The sequence below is a fragment of the Leucopleurus acutus genome, assembly GCF_964270905.1.
Source record: "Leucopleurus acutus genome assembly, chromosome: 3".
NCBI lineage: Eukaryota > Metazoa > Chordata > Mammalia > Artiodactyla > Delphinidae > Leucopleurus > Leucopleurus acutus.
The window spans coordinates 13729570-13757368 of record NC_139145.1 but is presented as its reverse complement, the minus strand read 5'-3'; the positions used below and the strand labels follow the sequence as shown (position 1 = coordinate 13757368).

The 27799-nt window shown below is 58.9% G+C and overlaps 1 protein-coding gene across 15 annotated transcripts; it reads right to left on the bottom strand.

The window, feature by feature from the left end:
* Positions 1-1149: 1149 nt before the first annotated feature.
* Positions 1150-25080, bottom strand: WIZ (WIZ zinc finger; the record flags this gene model as incomplete). Of its 15 annotated transcripts, none has more annotated exons than XM_082836614.1 (12): positions 1150-2387; positions 3438-3633; positions 3928-4347; positions 4544-5071; positions 6169-6720; positions 7299-7697; positions 8752-9255; positions 10194-10364; positions 14587-14988; positions 16054-18185; positions 19800-19872; positions 24876-25080. In XM_082836614.1, the coding sequence occupies 12 exons, from the start codon at positions 25078-25080 to the stop codon at positions 2228-2230; spliced, it is 5742 nt and encodes a 1913-aa protein (XP_082692740.1). In that variant the 3' UTR covers positions 1150-2227. The 15 variants fall into 15 exon arrangements, with proteins under 15 accessions (XP_082692740.1, XP_082692747.1, XP_082692748.1 ...); XM_082836621.1 differs by having other exon boundaries at positions 14587-14934; XM_082836622.1 differs by having other exon boundaries at positions 14587-14910.
* Positions 25081-27799: the final 2719 nt, after the last annotated feature.

Below are 27799 nucleotides of genomic sequence, written 5' to 3'. Positions count from 1 at the left end.
CTCACAGCATGTACCAAAGCCATATTTTACCCTCATTTGCCAACTTCATTAGAGAGGCAGTAAAACTGCTTACGAGAAGGGGTGTGCTCACAAGTGTTAGGAAAAGATCCCTTTGTGGCAATTGTATTCAACCCTTTCAAGGACTGACATAGCTATCACGGCACAACTGTGGGTGGGGAAGGGCCTCCCACATTACCTTGTAAGCTCTTGCATAGTTTGAACTTTTTTTTTCATCCAGCTTACATCACTTTTAAAAACTTACTGGGTTTTTTAAACTAATTTATAAAAAGTTGAAAGAGGAGGTGCTCTCATCCCAGGAGATGCCCTACCGGCTTTCAAAGTCTCACACATGCCCACCCACAGCGTTGGTTAGACGTTAAGTAATAGAGGCCTTCTTCCACCAGGCAAGATGTGTGTCCTGATTTCACACGAACAGAAAAGCCAAGTGTGCAGGCCAAGACTACTCTTGAGAGCATACTATCACAGCTTGTTAGCCCCTCCTTCCCAGCCAGGGGCATGGTGGGGGGGCCCAGGATAGTAGGGTTGGGGGTGGAGGAGGCCTCTGCCCCATGAGGTCATTTCTACTTTCTAGCCCTTGGCTGTTTAAGTGAAAATGATGAGCTGAGAAACCACATGCAATAAACAAGAAGGAGCAGCCAACAAAATCTCTTAAAATCTCAGAAATGTTCAATAAACATTTGCAGAACGAGAAAATAAATAACAACGAAAAGGAGCCAGCAGCTCTCTTTTTCCCCTCATGTTAGTCAGGTTCAGGGTGTATGTGTCTCCAGACAAGTCACATGTCTTGAAGGCAGGCCAGTCCCAGCAGCTGTGCACTTCACCCTCCCCCAACGAGTCCCCCACACCCTCACTGGACAGCTCCTGCCCTCAGAGAGCCCTTCAGGCCTCAATCACTTCTCAATCCTGGCTCCCTTCCCAGACCAGCTGCCCAGAGTCCTGGTTCCTCTCCTCAGCTCACAGGAGCCGCTTCACCAGCTGGCCAGAGCATCCACACCAGCCATGCCATCGAGCGCCAACAGCTGGGAACTTGGGCTCATCCCCAGAAAGGTCTGGTGGGCTTGGTGGCCAACAGGAAAACCCAGGGCTTCCAGGGGCTTTTGGCGGAGGTGGCTTGATCCCAGCCCTGGCTGCCAGACAGACAATGCCAGCCTGTCCACTCGACAGAAAAACACACGCTGGCTGCCTGCCCTGGGGTGTTTCCAGAAGAGAAATTTAATCTAATTTACATACTTCTAGGTACATCGATAACCAAAATGTGGCCACTGAAAAAAGTTAAAAGGTCAATCAGCTCCCGGTTTCTAGCTGGCCCAGGACTGCAAAATAAAAAGATCCACGTTCCTTATTCTCTACACAAAATGCGGTTTTAAAAAAGTGGAAAGGTCTAGGGAGCTATACATAGAAAGCAACAGTGAAAAGAGGGAGGGGAGTGAGGGTGGGGAAGGAGAGTCCCACCCCCACCCCCTCCCAGGCCCTGGAGCCCCCAAGGCTCTGGGGGCCTTGACATGGCAGGAGGCAGCTGTCAGCTCTGAGCTCTTCCCAGCTGGGAAGGCCCCTCTTGTGGGGGTGGCCAACAAGGATTTCCGTGGCATTGTGGGCTCAGTGGGGGGCTCCCAGGCCCCAGCAGCGGGCCACAGAGGGAGTGTGGCTTCCCCTGAGCAAGCACCGTGGCATGATGTGGTTGTCGTTCGACCCGGAACTGGAGGGCTGGGGCAGATTCCCGGGTCTCACGAGGTACGTTGAGTGCGTGCGTGCGTGCGTGCGTGCGTGCGTGCGTGTGTGAGAGGATATTCATAGGGGCAAGAGGGAACCAGGACAGGGGTCCTTGGGGTCTTTGCAAGTGGCCACGGATGGCAAACATAGCCTGCCTGGCTGTTAGACGTGGGAGAACGCTGGTCTTCCTCCCTTGTGAACAGAATGGCTGCCACCAGAGACCTGGCCGCTGCCCCTGCTGAACTGGGTGGGCAGGTGGGTGTGGGCTGAAGGAAGATGCCCTGTGTGTGGCCCCAGAGTCCTCAGGCTGGGGGAAGCATGGCTAGCTGGCTTCCAGTGCCCCGGATGTAGTGTGCCCGGCTCCTGAAAGGTGCCGGTTTGAGGTTTTGGCTTGCTCCTTTGGAAACGGAAAAGAAAGAGGGAGGAGAGGGAGGAGGAGACTGCGGAGGAAGAGGAGATAGAGGTGGCACGAGAGGGGATCTGGAATGCTTTTGTGTTAGGGCGCCTCTGCTGCCGCTGTCTGTGCCTGTGGGGCCTGGGGCTCCTCGGGCGGAGGGTCCGCTTTGGAGAAATTCATCTCCAGGATGTGCCGCTGTAAGTGCCGCACCCACTCCTCCTGGATGGAGAGGGGCCCCTGGAATTCCACCTCACAGAACCTGTAGGGGGCGAACAGAGAGAAGGAGAAGTGGCCACTGCAGTGAGGAGAGGTGGAAGCATAGCCCTGGCCACACCCTGAGCATCAGGCACACCTACTGCTACTCAGAGTCAACAAAGTAAGCCCAGGATTTGACAGAAGGGGGACGCAGAAGCTAGATGTTCTCCCATGTACAGCTACCTCTACCCATCATGGGGTCACGGTAGGGTCCCCTGGAGACCCCTGTCTCTATGCTCAGGGCAGTCTGCTGGCTCAGGGACTGGGTATGGGCCATCCAGCTTCCCAAGCACCTTTGCCAGCTGACTGAAGCATGTGCTCTGAAATGGGAGAGGACATAGAGAAGCAGATCCTACCCCACCAGGCCCCAGGAGAGAATGATGGGAGCCAGGGAAAGGGGGTTGGGCACTAACTCCTACCCATCCAACTCACTAGCTCCTCATCCTCTCGGCCCCAAGGGAGGCCTCACAGCATAGGGGCCCAGAACCCAAGCTCATGGCTCCGAGACTTAGGTTCCAATCCTACCTCTGACTTGGCCTGTGCGGCCTGAGGCAGGCACATCACATCTCAGACTCTGTTTCCTGGCCTCTGATGTACACATGGACTTTGGTAAGAATGAACTGAGACCTATTGTTTTCTTAATCCGGCAAATACTTGCCAAGTGCTTACCATGCGCCAGGCACAGTTCGAATGCTTTATACTCAACTCTTTTAATCCTCATAACAAATCTATTAGGTAGGTCTGTTATCAACCCCGTTTTATAGGTGGGAATATTGAGGCACGCAGCAGGAAATCCTTGCTCACGGTCACTAAGCTGGGGTCAGAGCTGGCAACTGAACTCAGGTCTTGTTGACTATAAAGCTCAAGGTCTCAGCCTGATGCTCTGTGGTGCTGCTGTCTGTGAGGAGCCCTTAACCTGGGTCCAGCCACAGCCCAGGGCAGTCCTTGAGGCTACATCTCCTGCCTCCACCAGCCCAAGTCCTGTTCAGAGGCTCTGGTGGGCCAAGCCCCGGGCGGGTAGTCTCTCTCCCTCCCTCCCCTGCGGGCTGCATACCTGCACTTGAGGGTGTAGATGTTGCCAACGAACTTGACGAGTGATGTCTGGGGGGGCCGGGGCACCAGGGAGGGGACTGGCCGGACCCGGGGCGGAGGCTGCCGCACCTCCTCCAGCTTCTGGTGCAGGTCATTGGCCTCCTCACCACCCCGGGCCGCAGAGGAATCTGGAGGGCGGGCTTGTCGGCGCTCAAATTCTGAGGCGGGTAAAGGTGGGGAGAGGGACAGGAGATGAGCCAGAGGGCAAGTCCCCTGAGGAAGTTCCTGCCTTCAGCGAGAAAGGGGCAAATGCTGTGGGGAATTTTAAGTCAGGACAACAGATGACTGGACACCTCCTGGACCTCGGGACAGGTGGGATGAAGGATGGATGACTGAACGGGAGGGCAAACTGGGAAAGCGACTTAAGGGCAGATGCACAGCAGAGAACCCAGGGGGCATCCAGGGGAACCCCAGTAGGTGGCAGCACATGACCCTCCTCCACCAGCACTCACTGTTGATGTTCTGCCGTTGGTGCTCCTCAGCCTTCATAGTGCCTGGCGGGCTGGCTGCCAGAGGCCGCTCACCACTGTCAGCTGCCCGGCCAGCCTCGAGCCCTGGCTCACACCCGGCACTGCGGCCCACCACGGCCAGGCCCCCGGGTGCCAGCCCCAGGGGCGGCCGCTTGTCGCCATCGCGGCCATGGCCGGCACTGCGAAACTTCTTGGTGAAGGGACGGCCGCCCTGGATGTAGCTGCGGTAGGCGCCCACCTTCTGGGGCCGGTGCTTGATCCACTCACTCAGTGTCTCGATGGGTGAGCCGTTCACACACCACTCGGTCACGCCGAACTGCCGCAGGTGCGCCCGTGCATGACTGGCCAGGGCCTTGCGGTTTTCGAAGTAAAGGCCACACAGCTCGCAGCAGGCCTCAGTGGCTGCAGGCAGAGGGGGTGCTGCTGAGCCCCAGCCCAAAGGGAGCAAGGGTACCCAGAAGGCGCTGCCCAGGTCGGGAGCCAGTCCCGCCTCCCACTGGGGCCTTGACCCCCACTGGGGATAAGCGTGTGCACGGCATTGCCCAGCCCTACAGGCCCTGGCAGATGCCCTCCCAGGACCCTGCCAACCACTGCTTACAGGAGTGGGAGGTCTTCTCATGGAGGGTCTTTGCCTTGAAGGGCAGTTCAGTCTGGATGTAGGTCTTGGCCTTAACCTCTGCTGGGAGGAGGCGGTCCTCCTGCAGGGGCCGCTTGGCTGCCACTGAGCCCAGGTAGCTGGTGGCTGAAGGCTTGGCACCAGTGATGGGTGCCAGGCTGAGCTCGCGGGGAACCTGGGCTGGCCCAGCTCCTGGTTTGCCTGGCCGGCCAGCCATTGGCGCCAGCGGCAAAGGGGCCTGCATGGGCCCAGGGGCCACCGTGAGGGGCCCGTCCTCAGCCAAGGCAGGGGCCAGGTCTCCGGCCGGCGGCTCCTTCTTGATGAGGCATGGTTTGGATTTCTTCTTGAGGATCTCCCGCAGCGTGTCAATGGGTGAGCCGTTGACAGACCACTCGGTCACACCCATCTGCCGCAGGTGCGAGCGTGCATGGCTCGACAGGCCCTTTCGGTTCTCGAAGAACTCGCCACAGAACTCACAGCGGATGTCACGTACTGGCTCTGCCCGGGACGCTGCAGGGGGTCGGGGCAGGGGGAGGAGAAGGAGGTGGTGGCTGTTGGCAGGAAGCCTCCAAGCTCAAGGTCAGTGTTAAGTGCCCTGCTGTCCCATCCATGCAGCCCCAGACCTGAATGACCCGCTCCTTCATCTGTCTCCAGAGGCCCTTGTGTACATCATCGAGCCCTTCTGCTTGTTCTGTAACCTCAAATTCTAGCTGCCATCATGATGACTCCCTATGACATTGTGAAGTTATCAAGGAACAAGCACTCCCTGGATCCTGGGCTCAGACGCAAGCTTGGCTGTGACCCCCTGTGCGATGCTGGGCAAGCCACTTGCCCTGAGTCTCAGTTTCCTCCTCTGCAAAATGGAGATGGAAACCACCTCCCTGTGTTACTGGGGCGGTGGGACCCTAAAGCGGGAGCAATTCAAAGCACGTGGTATAAAGCAGACGTGAAATGCATGTGAGCACTAAGGCAGAGGCCTGGGCCATCCTCACCTGCTCGGCACACAGCAGCTAAGTGACAGTTTGAGAGGGAAATGCACTTGCTTGTTATAATAGGGATGTTACAGCTACTGCATACAGAGCTTTAAGCGTTAAAGCTAAGTGCTTTACACCACTTAAAAAAACCCTGTTACAGAGTTGGGACCATGCTGATCTCCATCTTCCAAAAGAGGCAACTGCCCAAGGTCATATACTGCTAGACTCTGGAGCAGCCGAGACCTTAACTTGAACTCCAAATGTCAAGCACTTAGTGACCAGGAATATGAGAAAGACACCCATTTCCAATACTCATATACTCTTGCCCATGGCAGACATCACCAATTGATCCCTAGGAATCTGGATGGTAGCCACTACCAATGGATTAAAGATGGTACAAAGATAAAATCTTTTTGCCATTGCCTAATGACACAATTCTGCCGCCCTCACAGGAATGAAGAATAATCAAGAAGCAGCTCAGTTGGGGGTCTGCATAGCAGGAACACACAGCTAGCCCCTTGTCCTTTGGACCTGCGTACTTCCCTTCCATTGCAACCCTGGGTGTTCTGGGTATCCCCGAGGGAAGTGTGGGGGAAGACTGTTCTCCCTGTCCTGCCCCAGGGTCACACTTACACAGGTTCAAGGGGGTCATGTCTTCCCGAGGTGCCACCCAGGGACCCTCGGATGGGTGCGGCTCCCCATGAAGGGCCCCCGGCAGCATCTCCCGCTTGATCTCCACCCGCATTTGTTCAGGCTTCAGCTTCTTGGGCAGGGAGGGTGAGGAGAGGCCTGGGAACATCTTCCGGGCCGTGGGAGGAGAAGAGGCAGTCGGTGAGTGGCCCAGGGGGCTGCCTGGTGGCGGTGGCAACTTCTTGGCCAGGGGTGAGAGATGAAGGTCCGCGGGGCTGCGGGCTTCCAGTGAGCTGCCAGGACCTCCGCTGCCCACCACCTTGGCCAGGGCTTTTGGGCTAGGCCCTGACGGGTTGGGGTGTCCACCAGGCCGGGACTGGGTCCGTCTCTTGAGGATCTCCCGCAGCGTGTCGATGGGTGAGCCGTTGACGTACCACTCGGTCACGCCCATCTGCCGCAGGTGCGAGCGTGCATGGCTCGACAGGCCCTTTCGGTTCTCGAAGAACTCGCCACAGAACTCGCAGCGGATGTCACGTGCCGGCTCTGGGCCTGAAGCTGCAGCAGGAGAAAGGGGCAGTTAGCACCGTGGGCACTGTTAGCACAGTCACCTGTGGGTCTCCTGGTCGGCTGGGCGTGGACAGCAGCACGTCCAGGGGCTGGGGTGGTGGTGGAGGGCAAGTGCAAGTGAGGGAACTGAGGAGCAGGGTGGGGGGGCCAGACACCCGGCAGGAGCACAGGGAGGCTCTAGAGAGCGCATGGGCCCTTGGTCCTGGCAGAAAAGGACAGAACCAAGACTCGACGGCTCTGCGGGTCCTAACGAGGATTGGGGCAGGAAGTGGTAGCCCTGCCATCCAGACCAGGGGCAACCATGGGCACCTTCCACACCAAAAGGCAGCACCCCACCCTTGGCCTTCATTCTCAGGGAAAGTCTCAGTCATGGAGGTCAAAGGCCAAGAGAGAAGGCCTAGCAGCCGACTGCCGACAAGATCTCTGGGCAGAACCGGTCCACTGCTAAGGGCCCCTGTCCACTCCCTGCCCCAGCAGGGAGGGAGTAGGGATGGGGCTGTGACCCCCACCCTGGGAGGGGCTCCAGGGCCCGCAGGGAGGAGGGGGCGGCTGAAGCGAGAACCTACAGAGGTTGAGAGGAGACGGCTCCACATCAGAGGCCCAGAAAATGCCAGCGGCTGCGGCGGCTGAGAGGTCCTGCTTCCCCCAGGGGCTGGCCATACCCTCGGCCTTCAGCTTGGCCTTCGTGGCCGGCGGTGGGGGGGGGGGCAAGGAGAGGGCCGCAGAGGCGGGAGGAGGCCGCCCCAGCAGGGCCAGGGTGCCACGCCCGGGTGGGAGGCGGATCTGGACGCCGTCCCTCCTGATGAGCCCGTGGAGCACGTCTATGGGGGATCCCTTGGCGTCCGGGTCGCTGACGCCCAGGTGGCGCAGGTGGGCGCGGGCGTGGCTGGACAGGCCCTTGCGGGTCTCAAACCAGGCACCGCACAGCTGGCAGTCCAGCTCTCTGCCCCCGTCACTATCTAAAGCTGCGGAGACAAAACACAGGGGGGTTCACGGCCGCCACCTTGGCCGGCCCTGGGGGACTGAGGCGGGAGGGCCTGGTGTGATTCTCGGCTGCCCAGGCTGCTGGAGGTCCAAGACTCGTGCCACAGATTTAAGAGGTTTTGGGAAGCAGAAAGTCCTGTTCTGTGCCTAGCCCTCTGGCATCAAGGTGAGTGTAGAGAGCATAAGGATGTGGAGTACAGAGGCAGTGGCCAAATTCCAATGGCACAGTCTGATGCTTCCAAGCCTTCTTCCCAGGGACCTCAGCTATGGAGCTGTGCAGGGTGTGGGGCGGGTCCAAAGCAGGGGCCCACAGGCTGCTGGGCATCATACAGCCAAGGGCACACCTGCTCAGAACGCTGCTCCTGGAAGCACAGCAGACAGTGGAAGCAGCTTCATCGGAATGTGAGGTGCAGCTGGGGTGCCCTGTTGGGCAGGGTGCCACACCCTAGGCTCACCCCCAGACTCTAATGACCACAAATGTGTGGGAAGGCCTAACTTCCTAAGGGATGCCCTTGTTAAACCTGCTCACGCCTGGGAGTTTCTTTGCCATGCTCACAGGCAGCCCAGGAGGTACAGCTCCATCCCTGGGCACAGAGGTACCTCTGCAAAGGACACCAGGAGCAGGAGGATGTGAAGGCAGGGCCAACCATGGGACCTCCTGTCAGGTGGACCACTTGTCTACCTGCAGGACCCAAGGTGCCCCACGGGAGCCCTGGTTACCTTCACTGCCCCAACCCTCAGGCCCAGAGAAAGCCAAAAGCTGCCCCTAAGTGGTGAGGATGAGCCTGGCAGACTCAGTAGCCACAGCCAGGCTTCCAGGGGTTAGAAAATCGAAGTGAAATGGGAGACAGATAATATGCAGCATGGCTGGCCCAACAGGAGACGCAGCACCTTGATTAACACACTCTGGCCCAGTCGACTCAGGACACAGGCGCTGCAGTCCCCATTGCCCCCACCCTGAGCCCTGCAGCCCAACCTGAGGCCCTGCCCCTCCCAGCGCCAGGACCTCCCTCGGCTCCCAGGACCCGCACTCACTGAGGTTCAGGGGCCCCTCGTCCTCAGACTGGGGCCACTGTGCCTTTGGGGAGGCCGGCCGGGGGCTCAGGGACAGCTGGGGGCTCTTGTCCTCAGGATTCTTGGGGGTAGGGGAGCCCGCCAGGGCCAGTGATGCCTTCTTGAGCAGTGGGGAGCTGGGCGGGTGGGCCAGGCCCTTGGCCGAGAAGCCGGGAGGTGACTTGATGGCCTTGTTGACAGCAGGGGCATCGAGGGGCTTGGCCAGGGCGAGCAGGCCGGGTCGTGGGGCTCCAGCAACCATTTCCTTCGGCGAGCTGGACTTCTTAGTCAGGCCCGGGGGCAGCCCAAGGGGTGTGTCGGGCAGGCCCTTCTGCTTCACGAGCTCGTAGAGGAGGTCGATGGGGGCACCGCTGCTCTCCGACTCAGCCACCCCAAGCTGCCGCAGGTGGGAGCGCGCGTGGCTGGACAGGCCCTTGCGTGTCTCAAAGCAGGCACCACAGACCTCGCAGGTGGTCAGGCTCTGGGCTGGAAGGTGAGACGGAGGCCAGGAGAGCTAGCTGTGAGGCTGCACAATCTCTGTTCTCCCACTTCTCCTCCCCTTGGGGCCCCACTCACCCAGGCTCTTGCAAGTGTTTTGCTTCTGTCAACACCTCCCACCCTTAAAATGACCCTAATGAGGCAGGAATTAGCCTGTTCAGTTTGCAAATAAGGAAACTGAGTCTCAGAGAGGGGAAGAGTTGTGCCCAAAGGCACACAGCAGGAGCAGAGCGCTTCTGTGGTTCAGCCAGTGGAACGCCTTTCGGATCTCTAACGTACCAGGGTGCCCTGGCAGCAGGTTTTCACACAGATGCTGACCTGCCAGACGAAAGCTAAGGCCTAGCCACCATCTGCAGCTTAATTCATGCCCCAAACGCTAGGCTGGAGGCCTCAGCCGTGGTCTCTGTGGTGCCCTGCCTGCACCCTCTTCTGCAGAGCCCTTATCCCTGCCTATCTGCTTCTCTGCCTCCCTGCTCCCCAACTTCAGTGACTCCCACGGACAAGGGCCAGGTCTGTTTTGCATCTCTCACATCCCTAGGGCCCAGCACAGTGCCTGTCATTACTCAATAATGACCTGAGAATCAATGGACAAACAAGGCAGTTTCATGCAGAAGATCACATAGCTATCAGCAATCAAAGTCAGCAAATGAACTGGGTCTGGGTGTGAGCTCTGGATGAACATGCCCACTGCTTCTCCGGATGCCCCTCCCTTGACCAGGGCTCAAGGCCATGCATGCCTGTGACAGCAAAAGCTCAAGAGAGAAGATAGCTGGGTGTCTCCTTGGTGCCATGAGAGGCCAGAGAGAAAGCTGTGGCCAACCTGGGGCCCCACATTAACTCCCGGGCCCCACATTAACTACCAGGCCCAAGAGCTCCCTGTGAGTGTGACCAGCCTGGCCGGCACCCTTGCCTCCTGCGCCACTCACCCTTAAGGTCTGGCAGCTCCTGCTTACTGCCATGAGGAACCTCTGCAGCCACTTTGCTGCTCAGCCGATTGGCCACCTGCTCCAGGGGCCCAGGGACAGGCAGGCTCTTCTTGGGGAGCAGGGGGGAGCCCAAGTCCATGGCCACCATTGCGTTTTCCTCAGAACCCAAGCCTGTGAGGTTGGGAAGACAGGCTCAGCCCAGGCAAGGTGTGGGCTGTCTACCCCTGCAAGGACTGAGGGCCAGGGGTACATTGGTGGTGGTGGTGGGAGCCTTCTTCCTCATCTTTGGTGCCTGCTCTCACTTTGGAATGCAGCTCACCCCATGAAAGCTGAGGCTCCGTCCATAACCCCGAGCACCAATATGACGCAGGGATGTCAAGGCTGCCAACTGACAGCAGAGACTAGGAATGGCTTCCACCTACCAGAACACGGACAGGTCAGGGGACGCAGTGCTAGTCTGAGCCAAGACTCCCACCTTAGCAGATCTCAGAGAAAATATCTCTCTGGGCAGAGAGATCTCTCTGGGCTCCTCTCTGTGGAGGGAAGCATCTATCAGTCTTGGGGGCGGGTAGGTGGCAGTCAGAAGGGGAATTCAGTAAGACAAGGCCAGGGTCAGAGGCCAGAGAGGCAATGCAGAGGCAGGGAGCTCAGGACATGAAGAAGGCTCCAGGGAACTTGTGGGGAATCTCCACCAGACAAGACAGCTGGGGCTGGGGTTGCAGAGACGACTGGGGATCCTGGGGTGGTCTTATCACAAGCTAAGCCCTAGGTGGGGTAAGGTAAGAACTAGGATCCTGGACCAGCAGGGGACCTTACTGGGGACAGAGAGAATAGGAATCACAGAACTTTATAGGAAGTCTCTGAGGCATCCATCAGGCCAGGAAGCTTCTCCGGGTGAGGCGTATAGGAGGACAGACAGTCAAAGGTGAGTTTTCATGGTCTAATTTTTCAGAAAAAGGGACTTGAGAAGCCTCCTGAGCCCCGGGTTTAGCATTCAGAGCATGGAGAGAGCTCTGCGAATGAAGGAACTGTGTGTCAGACGGGACCCTGAAAGTGCTCAGTGTTGTTAATAGGAGGGCAGGCAGGTCCCTGACTCAGTTTGACTCCTACAGAGGCAAGGAGACGTAGGTGGTCGGGGGATGCACCGGGGCACGGGACGCCGGGGACTTTGTCAAAGCCTCCGGGTGGAGTGGGCGCGTCTGTCAGATGGGGCAGGGCCCTTGTCAAGGCTGAAGTGACTTGGAGTGGGTTTCCGCGCGGGAGATACAGGGACTGTGTTAAGAGACGATCCAGAGGCTCCGAAGGGTTCAGGGGGCATCTGTCAGATGGGGTGAGGGTTCCGCGAAGTGACGGCAGAGAGTGTTTCTGAAGCCCGGGACCCTGCGAGTCGCGACGGGAGGCCCGGGGTCCCCGCGACTGGAGGGCCTGGGGGGAGGGGAAGTCCCGGAGACTGGATGGCGGGCGTCGGGGCGGCGGCGGCGGCGGCGGCAGGGGGCGAGCGGGGCGCCAACTCTGCCCTCCCCGCACCCTCCCCGGCGCGGGCTCTTACCCGGCGCGGGCGCGGGCCCGGGCCCCGGCTCCGGCTCGGCCTTGGGCCCGTCCCGCGGCGGCAGCGGCGGCGGCGGGGGTGGGGGCGGCGGCGGCGGCGGCGGCGCGGGGAGAGCCGCGGGGCCCGGGCTCTGGGGGCCCAGCGGGGGCGCCCCCGCGGGCGCGCGCTCCCGGGCGCCCCCCGCGCGCGGCCCCGCCGCCGCCTTGCTCTCCGCTTTTGTCACTCGGCACTGGGCGGTGGAGGCGGCCATCTTGGCTCCGGCGCACGCGGAGCGGCCGCCCCAGGCGGGAGCAGCCGAGCGCCGAGCGCCGCCGCCGCGGAGTCCGCTCCGCTCCGCCCCGTCCCTAGGGGCGCGCCCAGGGCGGCCGGCCGAGCGTCGAGCACAGCGAACGAAACCCTTGTCCCCGCCAGGCTGGAGGGGAGCTTGCGGACACACGCACGCATTGCTACGAGCGGCTGCCAACTGCTGCCCCAGCCCAGGTCTCGGCGGACCGGGACACTCTTTCCCCACCCCGGATATCCCTAAAACTACTATAGGAATCCTCCGGCCACACGCATCCGCCTGAACAGCATCCAGGCTCCTAGAGCCCGACGGGCGGAGCTAGGACCTGCCCCGGACCCTGTTCTATTCCCTTCCTTGCAAGTCTCCCCTCTGGCTCGGGAATCCTGGAAGACACCTGATCCCCAACTAGGAGGATCCCCCCGACACCATCCTGGTGTCCAACTGTCCCCCGACGGCGCTGTCCGGCAATCCTGCGGAACTCCCCACAAGAACGGCACCACATTTCCAGCACAACCCGCTTCTCCCTCCCTAAAACTAAACGGATTGCCCCCAGCTGTTATTTGACAGCTGGGTGGAGCCAGCATCTGACCGTTGCCCCGCCCCCAAACTGGCAACGGCTCCCTACCGCCAGCTTAGGGAGGCATGGGAGAGGCTTCTAAGGATAGCCACTTTGCAGGGTCGGTGCCCAGACCGAGCCCTAATCCTGGACATCTTTCCTCAGGCAAGGTTTCCGGGATCTTCTCAACCACTCCTTAACGCCCTCACCCCCAGCGTGTTGTTCACTGAAAGACTGATCATAGCTTCCCCCCATGTACAGGGCCAGTGCAGTACCAGGCTGACTCCTACGTCTTACTGACTTGGCCAGTTCCCTCAGCACTAACTAGGGGCTGGTACATTGGTCTTCTGGTGGAAACAGCTTAGCCAGAGCTGAACCTGGCTGCTGGATGCAGGCTGCCATTCTTGGGGTGCCTGGCCCAGGTGCCGGGTAAAGGGCGTAAGCTTGACATTCAGGCCTCTGCTGGAGTGACAGAGAAAGAAGGGGGCAGTGCTGGAGACTACAGACTGCTTCCTGTGCTCCCCAGCCATCTTCAGAGCAAGCTGCACTTCCTAGCCACCACTGAAACACCACAAACCTAGCCAGGTATGTGAGCTGAATGCCTAGGGGATAGCCTTCACAAAGGCAAGAAGCCTGAGGTCACATCCCCACTCTGCCTCTCCCCGAAGTGTGACCTCAACCAACAACTATCCTCTTTCTGTCCACTATCCACCATCAAATCTCCTCCTTCTCCAAAGAGGAGAGGGGGCTTTGATAGCCCCCCTCTTCCCTTTGCAGACCCTCAAGTGCCCTTCACTGGTAAGGAGGCTTGTGGATGGGTCCAGCAAAGCCCAGAGTACAGAACTAGGTAGGACCCTGGAAACTCCAGGTAGGAGAAACAGAGATGAAAGCCTCAGCCCCAGGCAGCCCCTGGACAATTCCCTTGTTCAGGCACCTTCTCCATTCCTCAGAGCCCACCGTCTCTTCACTGCTGAGTTTTCTGCTTTGAGGTTCAATAAAGTCTCCCACAAAGTCAGGCTTTGTAAGGCTGGGTCCTTCACCTTTCCACTGCCTCCACGGTGTCCAGCCCCAGGCTCCTTCACCAAAATATTACTTCTGGATTTCCCAAGCCATCCTACACTGGAGAGACCACCGAACATGGTGTGCATAAGTCTAGCTCTGCTGCTTTGTGGCTGTGGCAAAGCAGAGGACCCCCAGTTTCCTCATCCATAAAACAGGAACACAACAATCCTCAGCTCCACAGAATTGTTTTCAGGTGTGAGATGAAACCCTGATACACAGCAAGCACTCATTTACGGGAGGGGTTATCAATGCTGCTGGACACAGTAGGCACCATTGAAAATCTAGAATGTAGACTCCTGATCCGCACTGTCCAACTGGATCACCATTAACCTTGTACTAGCTGCATTTCAAGTGCTCAGAAGCCATATGTGGCCACTGGTGACCCTGTAGGACAGTACCGTTGTCTAGAGAGATTTCCATCATCTCAGAAAGTTCCACCAGACAGTGCCGTGCTAGATAAAAGATATCATTAACAGAAAGGATTCTGGAGCCTACGCTTCCTGGGCTTTCAAATCCCAGCTCCACATGCTTTCAGCTGTATGACCTCAGGCATGTTAATTAAACTCTCTGGGCCTCAGTTTCCAAATCTGTAAAATGGGGATAATAACACCTGCCTTTAAAGGATTGTTGTGAGGATGTAAATGAGTCCATATTTGTGAAGTGCTTAGGACAGGATCTGGCTCCTAGTAAAGAGCTCAATAAGGCTATGTTAAAATCACTGTCAGGCAGGGCAGGCAGGAACTGGATCTACAAGGAGCCCTGGCCCAGCCCCTGAGTAAAACAGCAATGACCCCTAAGTGGCAGGACAGTTGTTGACCTACTTTGCAAAGTGACTTGAAACACTTCCAGGAAAGCAGAGTGGCTGCCCCCTCCCCCTCCTCCATCCCTCCGGGCCCCTGGGAAGGGTCAGGGCTCTGGCCCTACCTGCCCCTTCTCCCCTTACCATCTCCGTAGGCTGGCCCAGGGTCCTCAGCCCAGGTGGGTGGGAAGGGCACTGTAAGAGGTAAGCGGGGCCGGCGGGAGGTCAGGAAGCCACTAGGCGGCACCCCAGGTTCACGACACAGGGGGCTGGGGGGCCGCTCAGCAGCTGAGGTGGCCAGCAGCTCTTGCAGGATGTTGATGGGTGAGACAGTGAGCTCCCAGTTGGTGATACCAAAGTCACGCAGGTGGGCCCGGGCATGGCTGGAGAGGCCGGCACGAGTGTCAAAGCCGGCCCCGCAGAAGTCACAGCGCATCAGGCTGAAGGTGCTTGGGTCGAAGTTAGCCACTGCAGAGAGAGAGAGGACATGGACTGCCTGGCTGGGGGTGGGGGTGGGGACAGCCCCAGCTTTCCCCGTTCCTGGGGCTGCTCATCCTCAGCGGATCACACAGTGCCGTTCCTCACCCTGGATGCCTCCCTTGTCCTTTGCTGTTCATGCTCCTGCCTGTATAGCTCACTCCAAGAAGTCTTCTCTTCTTGACCTTCCATTTTCGCCCCTTACATAGCTCAAAGCATCAGGGACCCCACCTTCAGAAATACTTCTCCAGGGTGGATTTGCAATCATTTGGGTGAGTTTGGGTATTTGATTAATACCCTCTTTCGTCTAGAGCTCATATCTATACACCCCAGTGTTATAAATTACATCTTTGCTGAATGAAGAAATGGACAAATGGATGGGACACCTTCCTCTGGGAGTCTGCTTGGATCCCCCAGGCAGAGTCAGGGAGCTTCTCTTGGCTTCCCCAAACTCCTGGTTCCCCGAGCTTCCCCCATCACAGCCCTGGTCACTTAACATTGTAACTGCCTGGTTTTGTGGCTGTCTGTCCCCTGCCCCTTCCCCCCAGTGCCCATACACACACACGCTCTCAAACACCATACCAGCACCTCCCCACGTAGGCTCCATGTCTGCCAGCATCAGAACCACCCAGGGCACTGGTGTTGGAGACAGACCCCCGAAATCAGAACCTTGGTGCCTGGGAATCTGCATACACCACAGGCAGCCCAAGGGGTTCTGAAGTCAGCCAGGGTCCCACCACTCCTGTTACTGGGCTGTGCACTCCAGGAGGGCAGGGACTGCTGTTCCGTTCACTGTTGTGTTCCCAAGTGCCCAGAACAGAGGGGACCTAACTCAATAAATATTTGTTGAATGAAGGAATCAATGAAATTCCGTGCCTGGGGCTGACTTCCCTGCCCATACTCCTTCTTCCAGCTGTTGGAAGGGCCAGGGCATTGGGGTGTCCCCGCACCTCCTCCAATGTGGTGACCTTTGCCTCAGCTCCCAGGTCTTCTGAGAGGGGAGGCCCTGACTTCACCCTGCTTGGCACTACAGGAGGATTTACAGTGAGGGTTGGTTGGTTCAGAACTCAGCTGCCCAGCTGTGCATCTCCCAGGTGTTGGAGGGAGGTGGGTGCCGGAGTGAAGCTGCCCTACCTTTTTTCTTCTTCTTCTGGAAGGAGAACCTGCGCTCGATAGCCTTCACCTCCTCGGCGGAGATGAAATGCCGCACGTTGTAGCTGACGCCCACGCGGTTCAGGTGGCCCCGAACGTGGTTGGCCAAGCCGATGCCATTGTGGAAGCGATCTGGGCAGTAGGGGCATTTCCGCTCCTCATGCTTCAGTGCCTCTGCTGGGTCCCCATCCAGGAATGTGTCCAGCCCCAGAGGGCCACCCAGTGGTGTGTCCAGGAGCAGGAAGTCCAGGGGGTGGCCACCCCCCAGCCCCAGCTCCTCAGGCTGCAGCCTCGGGGGGGCCCTGGCTGCCGCAGCCATGACTTGCGGTCCGAGCTTTGCCACCAGAACGACCGGCACCATCCCACAGAGTTGCTGCTGCTGTGCCCCTGAGGCTTCAGCTGTCTGCAGGGCTTCTCGGAATGTCCGCTTGAGCTCCAGGGCTGACTGCGGGATGAGGCCGGGGGTGGCTGACGGTGCAAAGACCCCATTTTCGGGGGAAAAGTCCATTTCCGAGGCCAGCAGTATGTCCTCCTCCTCGTCCTCTTCGCTCCAAGGGTGCCTCTGGTCCCCCAGGTGGGCTGAGAGCCCCTGTGGGTGGACAGCACTCTTGCTTCTACTGGCCTGTAAGGAGTAGGGGGCAGATGCTAGTGATGAGGGAAAGGCTGGCCTTCCCTGAGGCCTCTGGCTCGAGCCATGTGGGAGTGGCTTTAACAGTGGGCAATCCCTCATGCCCAGCTGCTGGCAGCCAGGGCCAAAGGACAGGCTGGGGTCGTATCCAGCAGGGTTCCCCTGCCACATGGGGGCCAAGAGCGGCTCAGCTTTGCCAAAGTAGTCAGTGGCATCAGAGAATCGGGCATAAGCATCCTGGCTGGTGCCGGGCCGGCTGGCAGGGTCCTCCTCAAAAGCCTCACCATCCTCCTCCCAGTTGGCATGCACAAGCCTCACGTGCTCCCTGAGCAGGCTCTCGCTGGGCGCGGGGAAGCCACAGAAAACACAGGCACTGAGGCCCAAGGAATCTCCGTAGGGTTGATAGGTGAGGGAGGTGGCATCGGGGCTTGGGCTGCCAGCCCTGCCGCCGCCCCCGAAGGGCTCCTTTGCAGCCTGGCCTTGTGGCTCACGCATGTGCAGCTTGGCATGCTGCACAAAGGCCTTGGAGGAATTGGTGCCAAAGACGCACTTGGGGCACTGCAGCCGTGCCTCCCGGCCCTCGTCGCCTGGGACCTGCTTCAGCTTCTGGATCTCCTCGATAATCTTCTCCCGGGAGGCCTGGTGCAGCTGCCGGTGCTGCTCAAGGGCGCCAGGGTCAGCGAAGGCCCAGCCACACTCGCCACAGGCCAGGGGGGCCAACTCGGCCGGGGGCTCTTGGCCCGGGGCTCGGCGGTGCTGGCTCATGTGCTCCAGAAGGTGCTCCTTCTGCTTGAAGTAGATGCTGCACTCGATGCACGGGAACACGGCTGGCTCGTCGTCCTCATCCTCGTCTGGGCTGGCCACCCCCTCGGCCACTTCCTCCAGCAGTTCACACAGATAGGGCCTCGTCCGGACGGGGGTGAGCAGTGGCTGCAGCCGCTCCACAGATGCCTCTGAGTTCACCGTCCAGGTCTGTGTGGCCACCTCTGAGGCCGACCTGGGCAGGCTCCACTCGGACGGCTGGGCCAGGCCCTCCAGGTCTGCCAGGTGTTCTCCGGTGCCCACCACTGGCACATCCAACGTCTTAGTGGTATCTTCTACCGGCACGAGCACTGTCCGGAAGGAGGTGAGGGGTGGCAGCTGGGGCGGCAGGTCCAGGTGCAGCGCTGCATCCTGGAGTGGGGCCTGTTCTTCTGGGTCTTGGAGCCAGTCGAACCTGGGGCGGCCCCGGGGGACCTTCTCCAAGAGCTTTGATTCACCCTGATGGTACAAGAACCTTCTAGAGCCCTCGAGCTCAGCGTGGGGCTTCACGGTTCTTATAATGACCGAGTCCTCGAACCTCCGCTCAGATGGGATGCCCTCCCCGGCCTCCTGAACCATGGGGTGCTCCCAGGGCCCCCGGCCATCGGGGGGGCCAGGGAAGTGGCCCAGGGGATGGGGTGGTGGGGAGCCCGGCTGGAAGTCCAGGCTGCCTCCATCCCAGCAGCTGCAAGGAAGTGCCAATGGGGACAGGTTAGCTGTGGGCCTCAGTTTCCCTTCCTTGGGCAGGGGAGGGGGTCCCAGGCAGTCTGAGACAGGCTCCAGAGACCCAGCCTGAGGGCTGCCTCAGAGGGGCTTGGGTGTGTTGGGGTGTGGGTCGGGAGGTAGAGGGAGTACATGTGGACCCTTCCAGGGCCGTTGGGTCAAACGCTAGATTTAGCTCCCAGGGAACACCTGTGTATGTAGCCCAGCCCCGCTGCATGTGGTGGGGGGGGGGAGTGTGCAGAGACCACAGCGGGGATCACAAGTAGTGTCCCCAAGTCTGGTGGCACAGTCAACTCTCATCCGTCCCCTGGGAGGGTCCAAGGCTCCGACCTATGCTTCAGGCTGCTTTTTTGTCTTGGTCCTCCCCAAATTGGGGTGATCTAGTTTGTTTAGCCTCATCTTTCCAGCAAATTTGGTGAAACTCTGCAGCATAAACAACTCAAGCAAATTTACCTTCCTCCCTGCATCTCCCCTCCTAGAAGGGCAGAGTCAGGAGAGGTGCAAAGTCCCTGCTCAGCCTGTGGCCCCAGTGACCCTGACCTCCTTTGGAGGAGAGGGGAGGTAAGGCAACCTCACTGAGCCTCAGTTTTCCAATCCTAAAAATGGGGATGAGTCCCAAGAACCAGGAGCTTCTGTGCCCTTATGCAATGACTAAGGGAGCTTTCTCATACCCATAATCAAAGACAACCTAACACACTGCAGGTGCTTATTCAAATGGGGACCTTGACCCCATGAAGTGTAGGGTGAGGATGACACAACTCAAAGCTGGGAAACGCTTCACTTGGCCTGCTGCCTGATTCCCAGTAAGCCCATGACCACTGTGGGTTCTTATTATGACTGTTCCTGATCAATCCCCCTCATTTTCAAGATCTTGCCTCCACGAGGGGCTGTGGATCACACCCACGGAACATATGCGGACACAGGTTCCACTGAGAGGCCGAGCGGAAATCACAGGGTTACCTCTCTAAGCCCCATCAGTGACATGCAATGTTAATGGGACCGTTCCCCCCAGGGTTATGGAAAAGACTCAGTGGGGTAAACCTGCGCTGAGGGCCTAGTACACAGCAAGCGCTAAATAACTGAGAATTATTATTAATCCCAATATGGATGTTATTACATATTAGCACCCCCCAAGCCATTTAATAAAAGGCTGCTGCCATCAGCATTGCTGTCAATTCCTGCTCCTACCCAACGTCCCTTGGGTCCTCGAGGTGAGGTTGTGAGATGTATCTCAGGGACTCCATTTACCGATGAGGAAACTGAGACTCAGAGAAGCCGAACATTATTCTAAGGATCACCTGGCAGAGACAGGACTCCAAGGGTCCAACCTCCAGGCTCCTGGCCCACTGGCCCTGCTCTTGGCAGGGATAATGAGAGTTGACTGTCTGTGTTAATCCCAATCCTCCCTCCACCCCCTACAAATGCCCAGGGGCTTGCCTGCAGGGAGCCACCTCCTCCTGCCTGGCCTCCAGATTCCCTCCTATCCCCTTCTCACTCTTGGGGGCTTCTCTCAGGCCTAGGCATGTCCTGCTTGCCCCCCTGCCCTCCCTGAGGTCAGGGCCAGCGTGGCACTCACCAGCTGCTGATCCGATGGGTGGCGGAGGTGGCACGGGGGAGGGCTTCGCTGAGGCCAGGATGGGGCTGCCCGTCTGCAACAGAGAGGGGAGACCCTGAGGGGCTGGGGTCCCCCTGGCTGGGGCCCTTCACAGCACCCCAGCTCTGGAAGCCCTGCCGGGCACCTCGGAAGGGCCCGACCGGCTCCCCACTCCTCTCCCCTGAGAGGCCTTTGGCCTCTGTACTCCTAAGCCTTGAAAGGGGTTTCTTTGGAGGAGCCCCCTTTGCTTTCCTAGGGAACCACCAGGGCTTGCTGCCTTCAACCCTTCTCTCTTTGCCCCCATCTGGCAGCCAGGGTGATTTTTGTTTAAGTCACACCCTGGTAGAATCTCACCTGGCTTCTCATCATACCTACAATAAAAGCCAGATTCCCGACCACCACCTACAAGGCCCCGTGAGGTCGGACCTCTGCAGGTCTTTCCAGCCTCACCTCCCTCTCCTCCTTACCCCTCACTCACTCTGCCCAGACTCCTCGTGAAGCCTCAAACCCACCTAACTCTTTCTGACCTCAGGGCCTTTGCACCAGCTATTCCCTCTGCCTGGAGAACCCTTCCCTGGCCACCTGCTAAACTGAGCCCCTACGATTTTCTCTCTCATTACCTGTTTTTTTTTTTTTCTTAGCACTCTCTGAAATTGCCTGTGTCCCCTGCTAGCACATAAGCTGCCCCACCCCCACCCCAGGGCCTCATTCACTGCAGCACCTCAGTGCCCGGCACACGGCAGGTGCTCAACCAATACTTGCCAGATGAAGAGTGAGGAGCCCTCTAGTCTGAGCTGCAGAGGGCCCGTCCCTGCCTCCTGCCTCCCAGAACCCCTTCCAGGCCTACATGGTAGAATCACATGCCCTCCTAGGAACCCTCACACAGATAGAGCCAACTCTCCATTATCCGCCTGTGGAGCCAATGCCTGGAGCGACCACAGGAATCCTGGCCTGTGCCTCCTCTGCCTGCCGCACCCGCCTGCCGCAGGCGAGCATGCCAATCGGGGCACAGGCCAATTGCGTGGGCCAAGGTTAACACACTGGGGGAATTTGTGCCCCATCCAGAGCCCAACAGATGCGATTGCTGGATTAGCTTCAATTTGAGGATGGTCCAGAAAGAGGGCTAGTGCCGGGGTTTGTACTTTTTCAAATCCCCTACTGTCCAATTTGCCCGGGAAATTGAGAGCTGACTGTCAGAGGCCAAAAAATTAAGAGCTGTTGAGGGTAGAGGGTAGGGGTCAGCAAGTTGTGATACTGCCAGGGGTCTTTCTGCTGAGTCTGAGAGAAGGGCTGTGACTGTCATGTGGCCTCTGGAAGGTGAAGGTGGTGATGGGGATACAGAAATTTGCATCATCTAGAACAGTTTCTCAACCTTGGTGCTACTCACATTTGGGGCCAAATCATTCTCTGTGGTGGGGGGCATGCTGTGTATTGTAGGATGTTCAGTAGCATCCCTGGCCTCACCCCCAGATGCCAGTAGCCACCCCCCGCCCTGACCCTTGGCCCTGCAGTCATGACAACCAAAAATGTCCTCAGACATTGCCAAAGTGTCCCTTGGGGCAGAATCGCCTCCATTTGAGAAGCTCTGGGGTAGACTGATGGGGAGCAGGGCCAGGTCGGAGTGTGCTCGGATGAAAGGGCTGGTGTCGGGGTGGGAGGATGGAGTGGGTGGAGTGTTGCAGAGGGTGGGAGGATTGGGAAATCAAGGCCTGGACCAGCTAAGGGAGTGAGACCCCAAGAAATGGGTCTCTTGAGAACACAAGAATCACAGACATGGCTTCTCAGGAGAGGGCAACCATTTCACAGGCAACGAGCCCCAGCACAGGCTAGAGGTGCAAGTCTGAGGGTCCGGGTGTCCTGATTCTGAGATTCTGGGACCCCAAGCTCCTGAGATTCCGAGTGTCCCAGATTCGATGATTCTGCGATTGCCGTTGTCTAAGAATTCCACGAGCCAGGGGGCCGTATTGGCCTCTTTGTTTGAGCGGCTCCAGTGAAGCTCCTATTTTTAGTGGCAGCAACTTTGGAGGAAGCAGACCCAGCAGGGCCCCGTGTCCGAGACACTTGGGGGCTGGGGGCTCATCCAGAGGCCTCCACAGCCGGTGGGGGTCCAGACAAGGCACCTTGGATGCAGCCCCCGGCAGTGGCCATGCCGAGGGGCCCTCATTGGCTCCTGCCATTTGGGGTCCCCGAGGGGCTTTGAAAATGAGAGACTGAAAATGAAGAGCGTGTCCGTGAGCAGCTTGAACCCCAAGCCAGGCAGCTTGGCAGAGTGGCCAAGAATCTAGACATTGGAGTCAGACAGATCCAGTTCCAGCCCAAGAGGGAACCTGAAGGGCATGCCTTTCCCGCTCCAAGCCTGTTTCCTCCTCAATATAATGGGAACAGCTACGGCCCCAGTCTCGAAGGGCCAGTGACCGATGCCAAGGAAGATCACAGAGTAAATGCTCGATCCAGAGAGTCGGCGGTGGAGGGAAGGAAGGGAGATGGGTGTGCCCGGGGCGGGGTTCAGGGCTGGCTGAGACACGTCCCAGGTTGGAAGCTGGAGGCTTGACCGGGAGCCTCAGGCCCACTCACTCCATGCTCTGATTTCCTCCTCAGCCTGGGGCCCCACGAGGGCAGAAATGACGCGTTGTTCATCCCCTAGCCCCCTGGTCCCAATGCCAGGCATGCGCCAGACTCTTCAGCAATCCATGCGGACCGTCTCAGCCCCACAAGCTTTGGGTGCACCCAGGAGGCCAACCAGAGAGGCCAGACTGTGGGTGAGGGGCTGCAGGGAGGCTGTAGGAGCTCCAGGCCAACAGCCATAACGGAGGACAGAGAAGGCAGGGGATTCATCCGTGTCTAGGTGGAGTTTGGAGGTAGCCACTCCAGGGGTGCTCTTGAGGGGCTCCAAGGACTAGGTGGGCATGAGGGAGGGCCCAGGCTTCTGCATGGAACAGCAGCCCCAGAGGCTGTTCCTATTTATAGGCATCACAAGACTCCTAGGGCAGGTGCCTGCTTCAGGGAAGGCGGGGTGGAACGGGCTGAGAGGGCAGCGGGGGGAGACACTGTGTCCGACGCCCAGGCCCTCCTCCAGCTTCCAGGCCGCGACCCTACTCCAAGTCAAGCCACCCTTGCCCCATGACCCATGTGCTCAGGGACACCGGTAAGGGTGGACCTCACCCCCCTCAGCAGCCACATTCCCCTCCTCCCCAGGCACATGCACTGGACCCTGGATGATTCCCCAGGGGGAGTGAGGACATACCTACCCACCTACCTACCTTCTTCTCTCCAGACCTGGGACTTCTGCCAGGTACAGCAGAGCGCCCAGTTTCTCAGAACCAGACTCAGAGAGGGCCCCAGGACCCAGGGCCTGTTCCGCAGGGCTCCCACAAAGTCAAAGTCCTGGGCCTGTCTTGGCCAGCCGCATGACCTGGGACATGGTCCTGCCTCTCTTTGGGCCTGAGTTACTAATGGTTTGGAGGAAGGGATTGCTAAGGTTCTCTGAGCAGGGGTCTCACCCCCTCATCCCCTTCAGGTGCCACCAGTCACCTCCACGCCATTGCATGTGTGGAGCCCCCTGCCTAGATGTCCCCTGCCTCTTTGTCTGACTCAGTGTTCCTCATCCAGGACTCCTGGGTGTCCCCCAGCTTGGGCTTCGCCCATTGCAACCTCAGTGACTGTGTCCTAGCACCTGGTGGCTGCTCTGTCTGTCTGACCCCAGATGGCAGGGTCCAGTGGGGGCGGGGATGGTGTGTATACTTGGTCGCTGTGCACCAGTGACCCTTAGGAGGTGCTCTGTAAATATCTGAGTGTCATGAGCATTGCCAAGGTGAACTGGGGCGGGTCAAGGAGGCCCTGACACAGAGTGGTGGTTAAGGACGAGGGCTGTCAAGCCAGGTTACTGCCTAGCTGTGGGCCCTTGGGCAACTTACTTGACACCTCAGATGGGGTCTGAGTTTCTCCATCTCTAACATGGGATAATAATAACCGAGGCTACCCCAAAGGGTTTTTTTGAGAATGACATGAGATGATCACATAAAGAGCTTGGTGTGTAGGAAACCCCTGACAGAGTGCCTGGAGATTCCTGGAAACCAAGGCCTTTAGAGCAGGCCAAGGAGATGAAGGGAGACATGTAGTACATCAGCCTGTACTGCACTCACCACTCTTCACCTACACCAGGCTCCTGCCTGGCCCTTGAACATGCCAGGCTCCTCCTCACCACAGGGCCTTTGCACCTGCTGTTCCCTCTCCCTGGCTTGCCCTTCCCACCATTCATTCCATGCTCCACTCAAATTCTACCCCTTCAGGGAGGCTTTCCCAGGTTCCCCAGGCATGATCCTGGCACTCTGTTTAATACCTTCACAGCACCTGTCACTACCTGCCCGTATGTTATTTTTATAGCTGCTTGTTGTCTGTCTCCCCTACTAGAATGGCAGGTCCCTGAGGGCAGAAACTTTTGCCACTTTTGTTTACAGCTGTATCTCCAGCACCTAGAACAGAGCCTGGCACATAGTAGTTGCTGAGTATTCAATGAAGGAATAACAAATCTTGAGGTGGGGACAGTGTGAGATTCCCTTTTGCTGGGAAACCGAGGCATAAAGGGGTGGCTGTCATCCCTGGCTACCCAGTCTCTCCCTAACCACTAGAGGGCATAAGCTGTTTGGGACCAATGGCTCAGGAGCAGGACTCACCAAGACAGTGCAGCAAGAGGGAACTGGGATAGACTGATGGGAATGGGGTATGCCCATAGGGAACAAGTGGGCTCAGGGAGGGGAGCTAGGGGTGCTAAGCTGGGCACCTGGACCCAATTAGTACGCTCAGAGAAGGAAGCCAGGCAGACCTGAGTCAAGTCCCAGCTCCTTGTCACCCACTGGGGGGCCTTGGTCAGGTCATTAGCTCCCAGGACCTCTGTTTTCACAACTGTAAAATGGGAAACTAAGCATAATGCAGAGGCTCTGAACCCAGGCAGAATCAGAATTCCAACTCCGCCCCTGCCGGGCTGGGTGACTTGGCCCTCCCTGAGCCTCGGGGACCTGGCTGGATGCTCCCCCAGGGCCACAGGGCCCACCCTCTTACCAGAAATGCCACCTCTGCCATCCAGAATGTCTCGAGGGCCTTCCTTGGTGACAGGCAAGTAATGGGTAGACCGGAAGATGCAACCTTCCCCCTCAGCGACCTCAGCCCCACCTTCGATGTCCTCCCTCGGCGCTGGGCCAGGCAGTCTCTCGGGGCCTCGAGGACGATCCGGGGCGGCCAGGCCGCCTGCCGGGGGCCCATCCATAGATGCTCTCTGCTTGGCTCCACTCAGCTGCCCGCCTGGCTCAGTGAGGCATTGTAGGTCTGGGGGCAGAGAGACAGGTGCTTAGGGGAGGTAGGAAAGGCACGCAGTCTACCTCAGTTTCTCCTTCCTTGAAGCCCCAGTCCTCACCCTTGCAGCTCAGTGCCTCAGTTTACCTCCCAGCACAGGTGAGCAAGTACATGGTACCGAGGCCCTATCCTCACACATTGTATCCCAAAGGTCCCTAACCTCAGCATGCCTTAGTCTCCCCATCCATGACTCCTCTCTTTACACAGATCCTGCACTGCCTCAGTTTACCCCATTTTACAACATGCACACTCAGCCACCTTGTTTTCTTGCAGCATTAATCCTATCACTTCTAGATGGCTCCCTTCATTCATACACTGCTGCACTTTCCCCAATTGTGCCCTCACTTCCATGCACGTGCATATCCTGTGCGCATGCCTCAGCTCGAATCCCGAATCCCGGCCACTTCTACACTCTGATCCTATACACTGTCTCAAGTCCCCCCCCATCATTACCCCTGCACTTTTCTTGCTTCTGTTGCCTGTATCAGTTACCCCTGCACTTTTCCCACACTCCAACCCTCCTTCCACACACAACCTTAGGATTCTCCAGCATTAACCCCTTCACCCTCACACTCAGCCTCAAGTGACCCCAGCATTAAACCCCCTCGCTTCACCCCAACATTACCCCTCATGCATACCCAGCCTGGGTTCCTTCATCCCACCCTCCCAAGATCTCTTTAGTCTGAGGGCAAAAGGGAAGGATGGGGCTCCTGGTCCAGAAATGAGGACCCTGGGGAGGCTGTGGGGGTGGGGGCTGTCTTCTCCACCTATAAATACCTTCAAGGTAACGGCGGAAAGTGAAGGGCAGGAATGAGGCGCCCTCCCCAGGGAGATGGTGGGAGGCCGAGCCCAGGCAACCGGGGCGGGGCCGGGGCTCCAGGCCTGGCTGCAGGCGCTGCCCTCGGGGGCCTGGAGGCTCCCAGGGGGCCCGTCCGTGGACTGGCCGTTGTGGTGGGGGGTCCCTGCCCAGGCCCCAAGGAAGCACTTGCGGGTGCCCACCGGGTGGGCACTGCCCGCGGGGAACGGGCGGGACCGCAACTTCGGAGCACTTTGGCAGCGTGGGGAGGAGGGCTCCCTCCTGGACACCCCCGGGGGTCGCAGGGGTGGTGGCGGCGCCGCGCCAGCGCACCCCTCGGGGCGCCAGGGTCCGGGAGAGGCGCCCTCCGCCCGTGCACCTCGGGGCGGGAGACCCCGCGGGACGCGCCGAGGTAGGGGGGACACCTGCCCCAAGACCCCCGCTCCTCCCCACAACCTGTGCGGCCCCGCCCCCGACAAGGCCCCGCCCCTGCAGGCCCCGCCCCCGCCCCCCGCCCCGGGGGGTCCCGCCTGGCCCTGCCCGGCCCGGGCCTCCCCCTCCCCGTGCCGGCTCCGCCCCGCCCGCGGGCTCCCCAGGCCGGGCCGGGCCTCACCGGGGAGGCGGCGCCGCCGGCTGGGCGCCGGGGCTCGGAGCTCCCTTCTTTGGTGCGGCCGTCGCTGCCGCTACGGTCCTCGCCGCTCCCGGTGCCGGTGTCGCGGCCTCCGCAGCCGCCGCCGCCTCCACCGCTCGGGGGACATTGTCCCTTTAAATCGCTCCCCCCGCCGCCCCGCCCCCCCGGCGCGCCGCCGTGACCTCAGCGCGACAGCCCCGCCGCGTCGCCATGATGGGGAGGTCCGGGGCACTCCCTCCCCCCACACCCGCCTGCTCCACCTCGGTGGGGGGGCAGCTAGCAGCCGCGCCGCCATGTTGGGAGTGGCCAGTCGGGTGGCCCTTAAAGGGCCCGCGCGGCCTGAGAGTCCAGGGAGAGGCTCTGTTACCATGACAACATTCTTGTCCTCCTGCCCTCAATGGCTCTTCATCACCCCACTGGTTCTTCCAATGCTAGGACTGCTAATAGCACCAGAAGAGTGGGGAGGGGGCAGGGAAGTTCCCCCGTGGGTCATTCATAGGTCATTATTGAGGACTCCACATGGCGAATCCTTAGCCTTCAGTCCCCTGCTCCCAATCAGCTACGTTCCAACCACAAGCTCATTCCCTCCTTCCTCATTATGCACAGTGAACTTCAGTACCTCCATGCCCCTAGAGCTGCCCTAGGTCCCCAGTGTAAGACCCCCTTCTCCACCCAACCCCCAGGTTCACAGTCACTAGGACTACCCTATAATGCGCACATAATAGGACTGCTGCTTCGCCCACCCACCACCCATCCACATGTCCAACCACCCATCCATCTCCCCACCCATTCATCCACACATTCAGTGGATCAACCACTCATCTACACATCCAGTCAACTAACCAACCACCTATCCACCCACTCCTCCAACCACCTGTCAATCCATCCATCCCTCCATCCAAATACCCACTCAAACCAACCATTAACCTCCCATCTACATACTCATCCATCCACTACCCAAGTAAATACCTACTTATCCAAACAACCAAGCAAGCATCCACCCATCTCTACACATAATCCTTTCACCCAGTCACCCAGTCACCCATTCACCCAACCATCAACTGCATGTTTGTTTGTTTGTCTTCTCCAGTAGAGGGTAAGTTCCGTGAGAACAGGAGTCTGTCTATCTAGTATATTATTGTTTCCCCACTGCTCAGCTCAAGAGTCTCAGGAGACCTCAACAAGTGTACATGCAATACATATAAC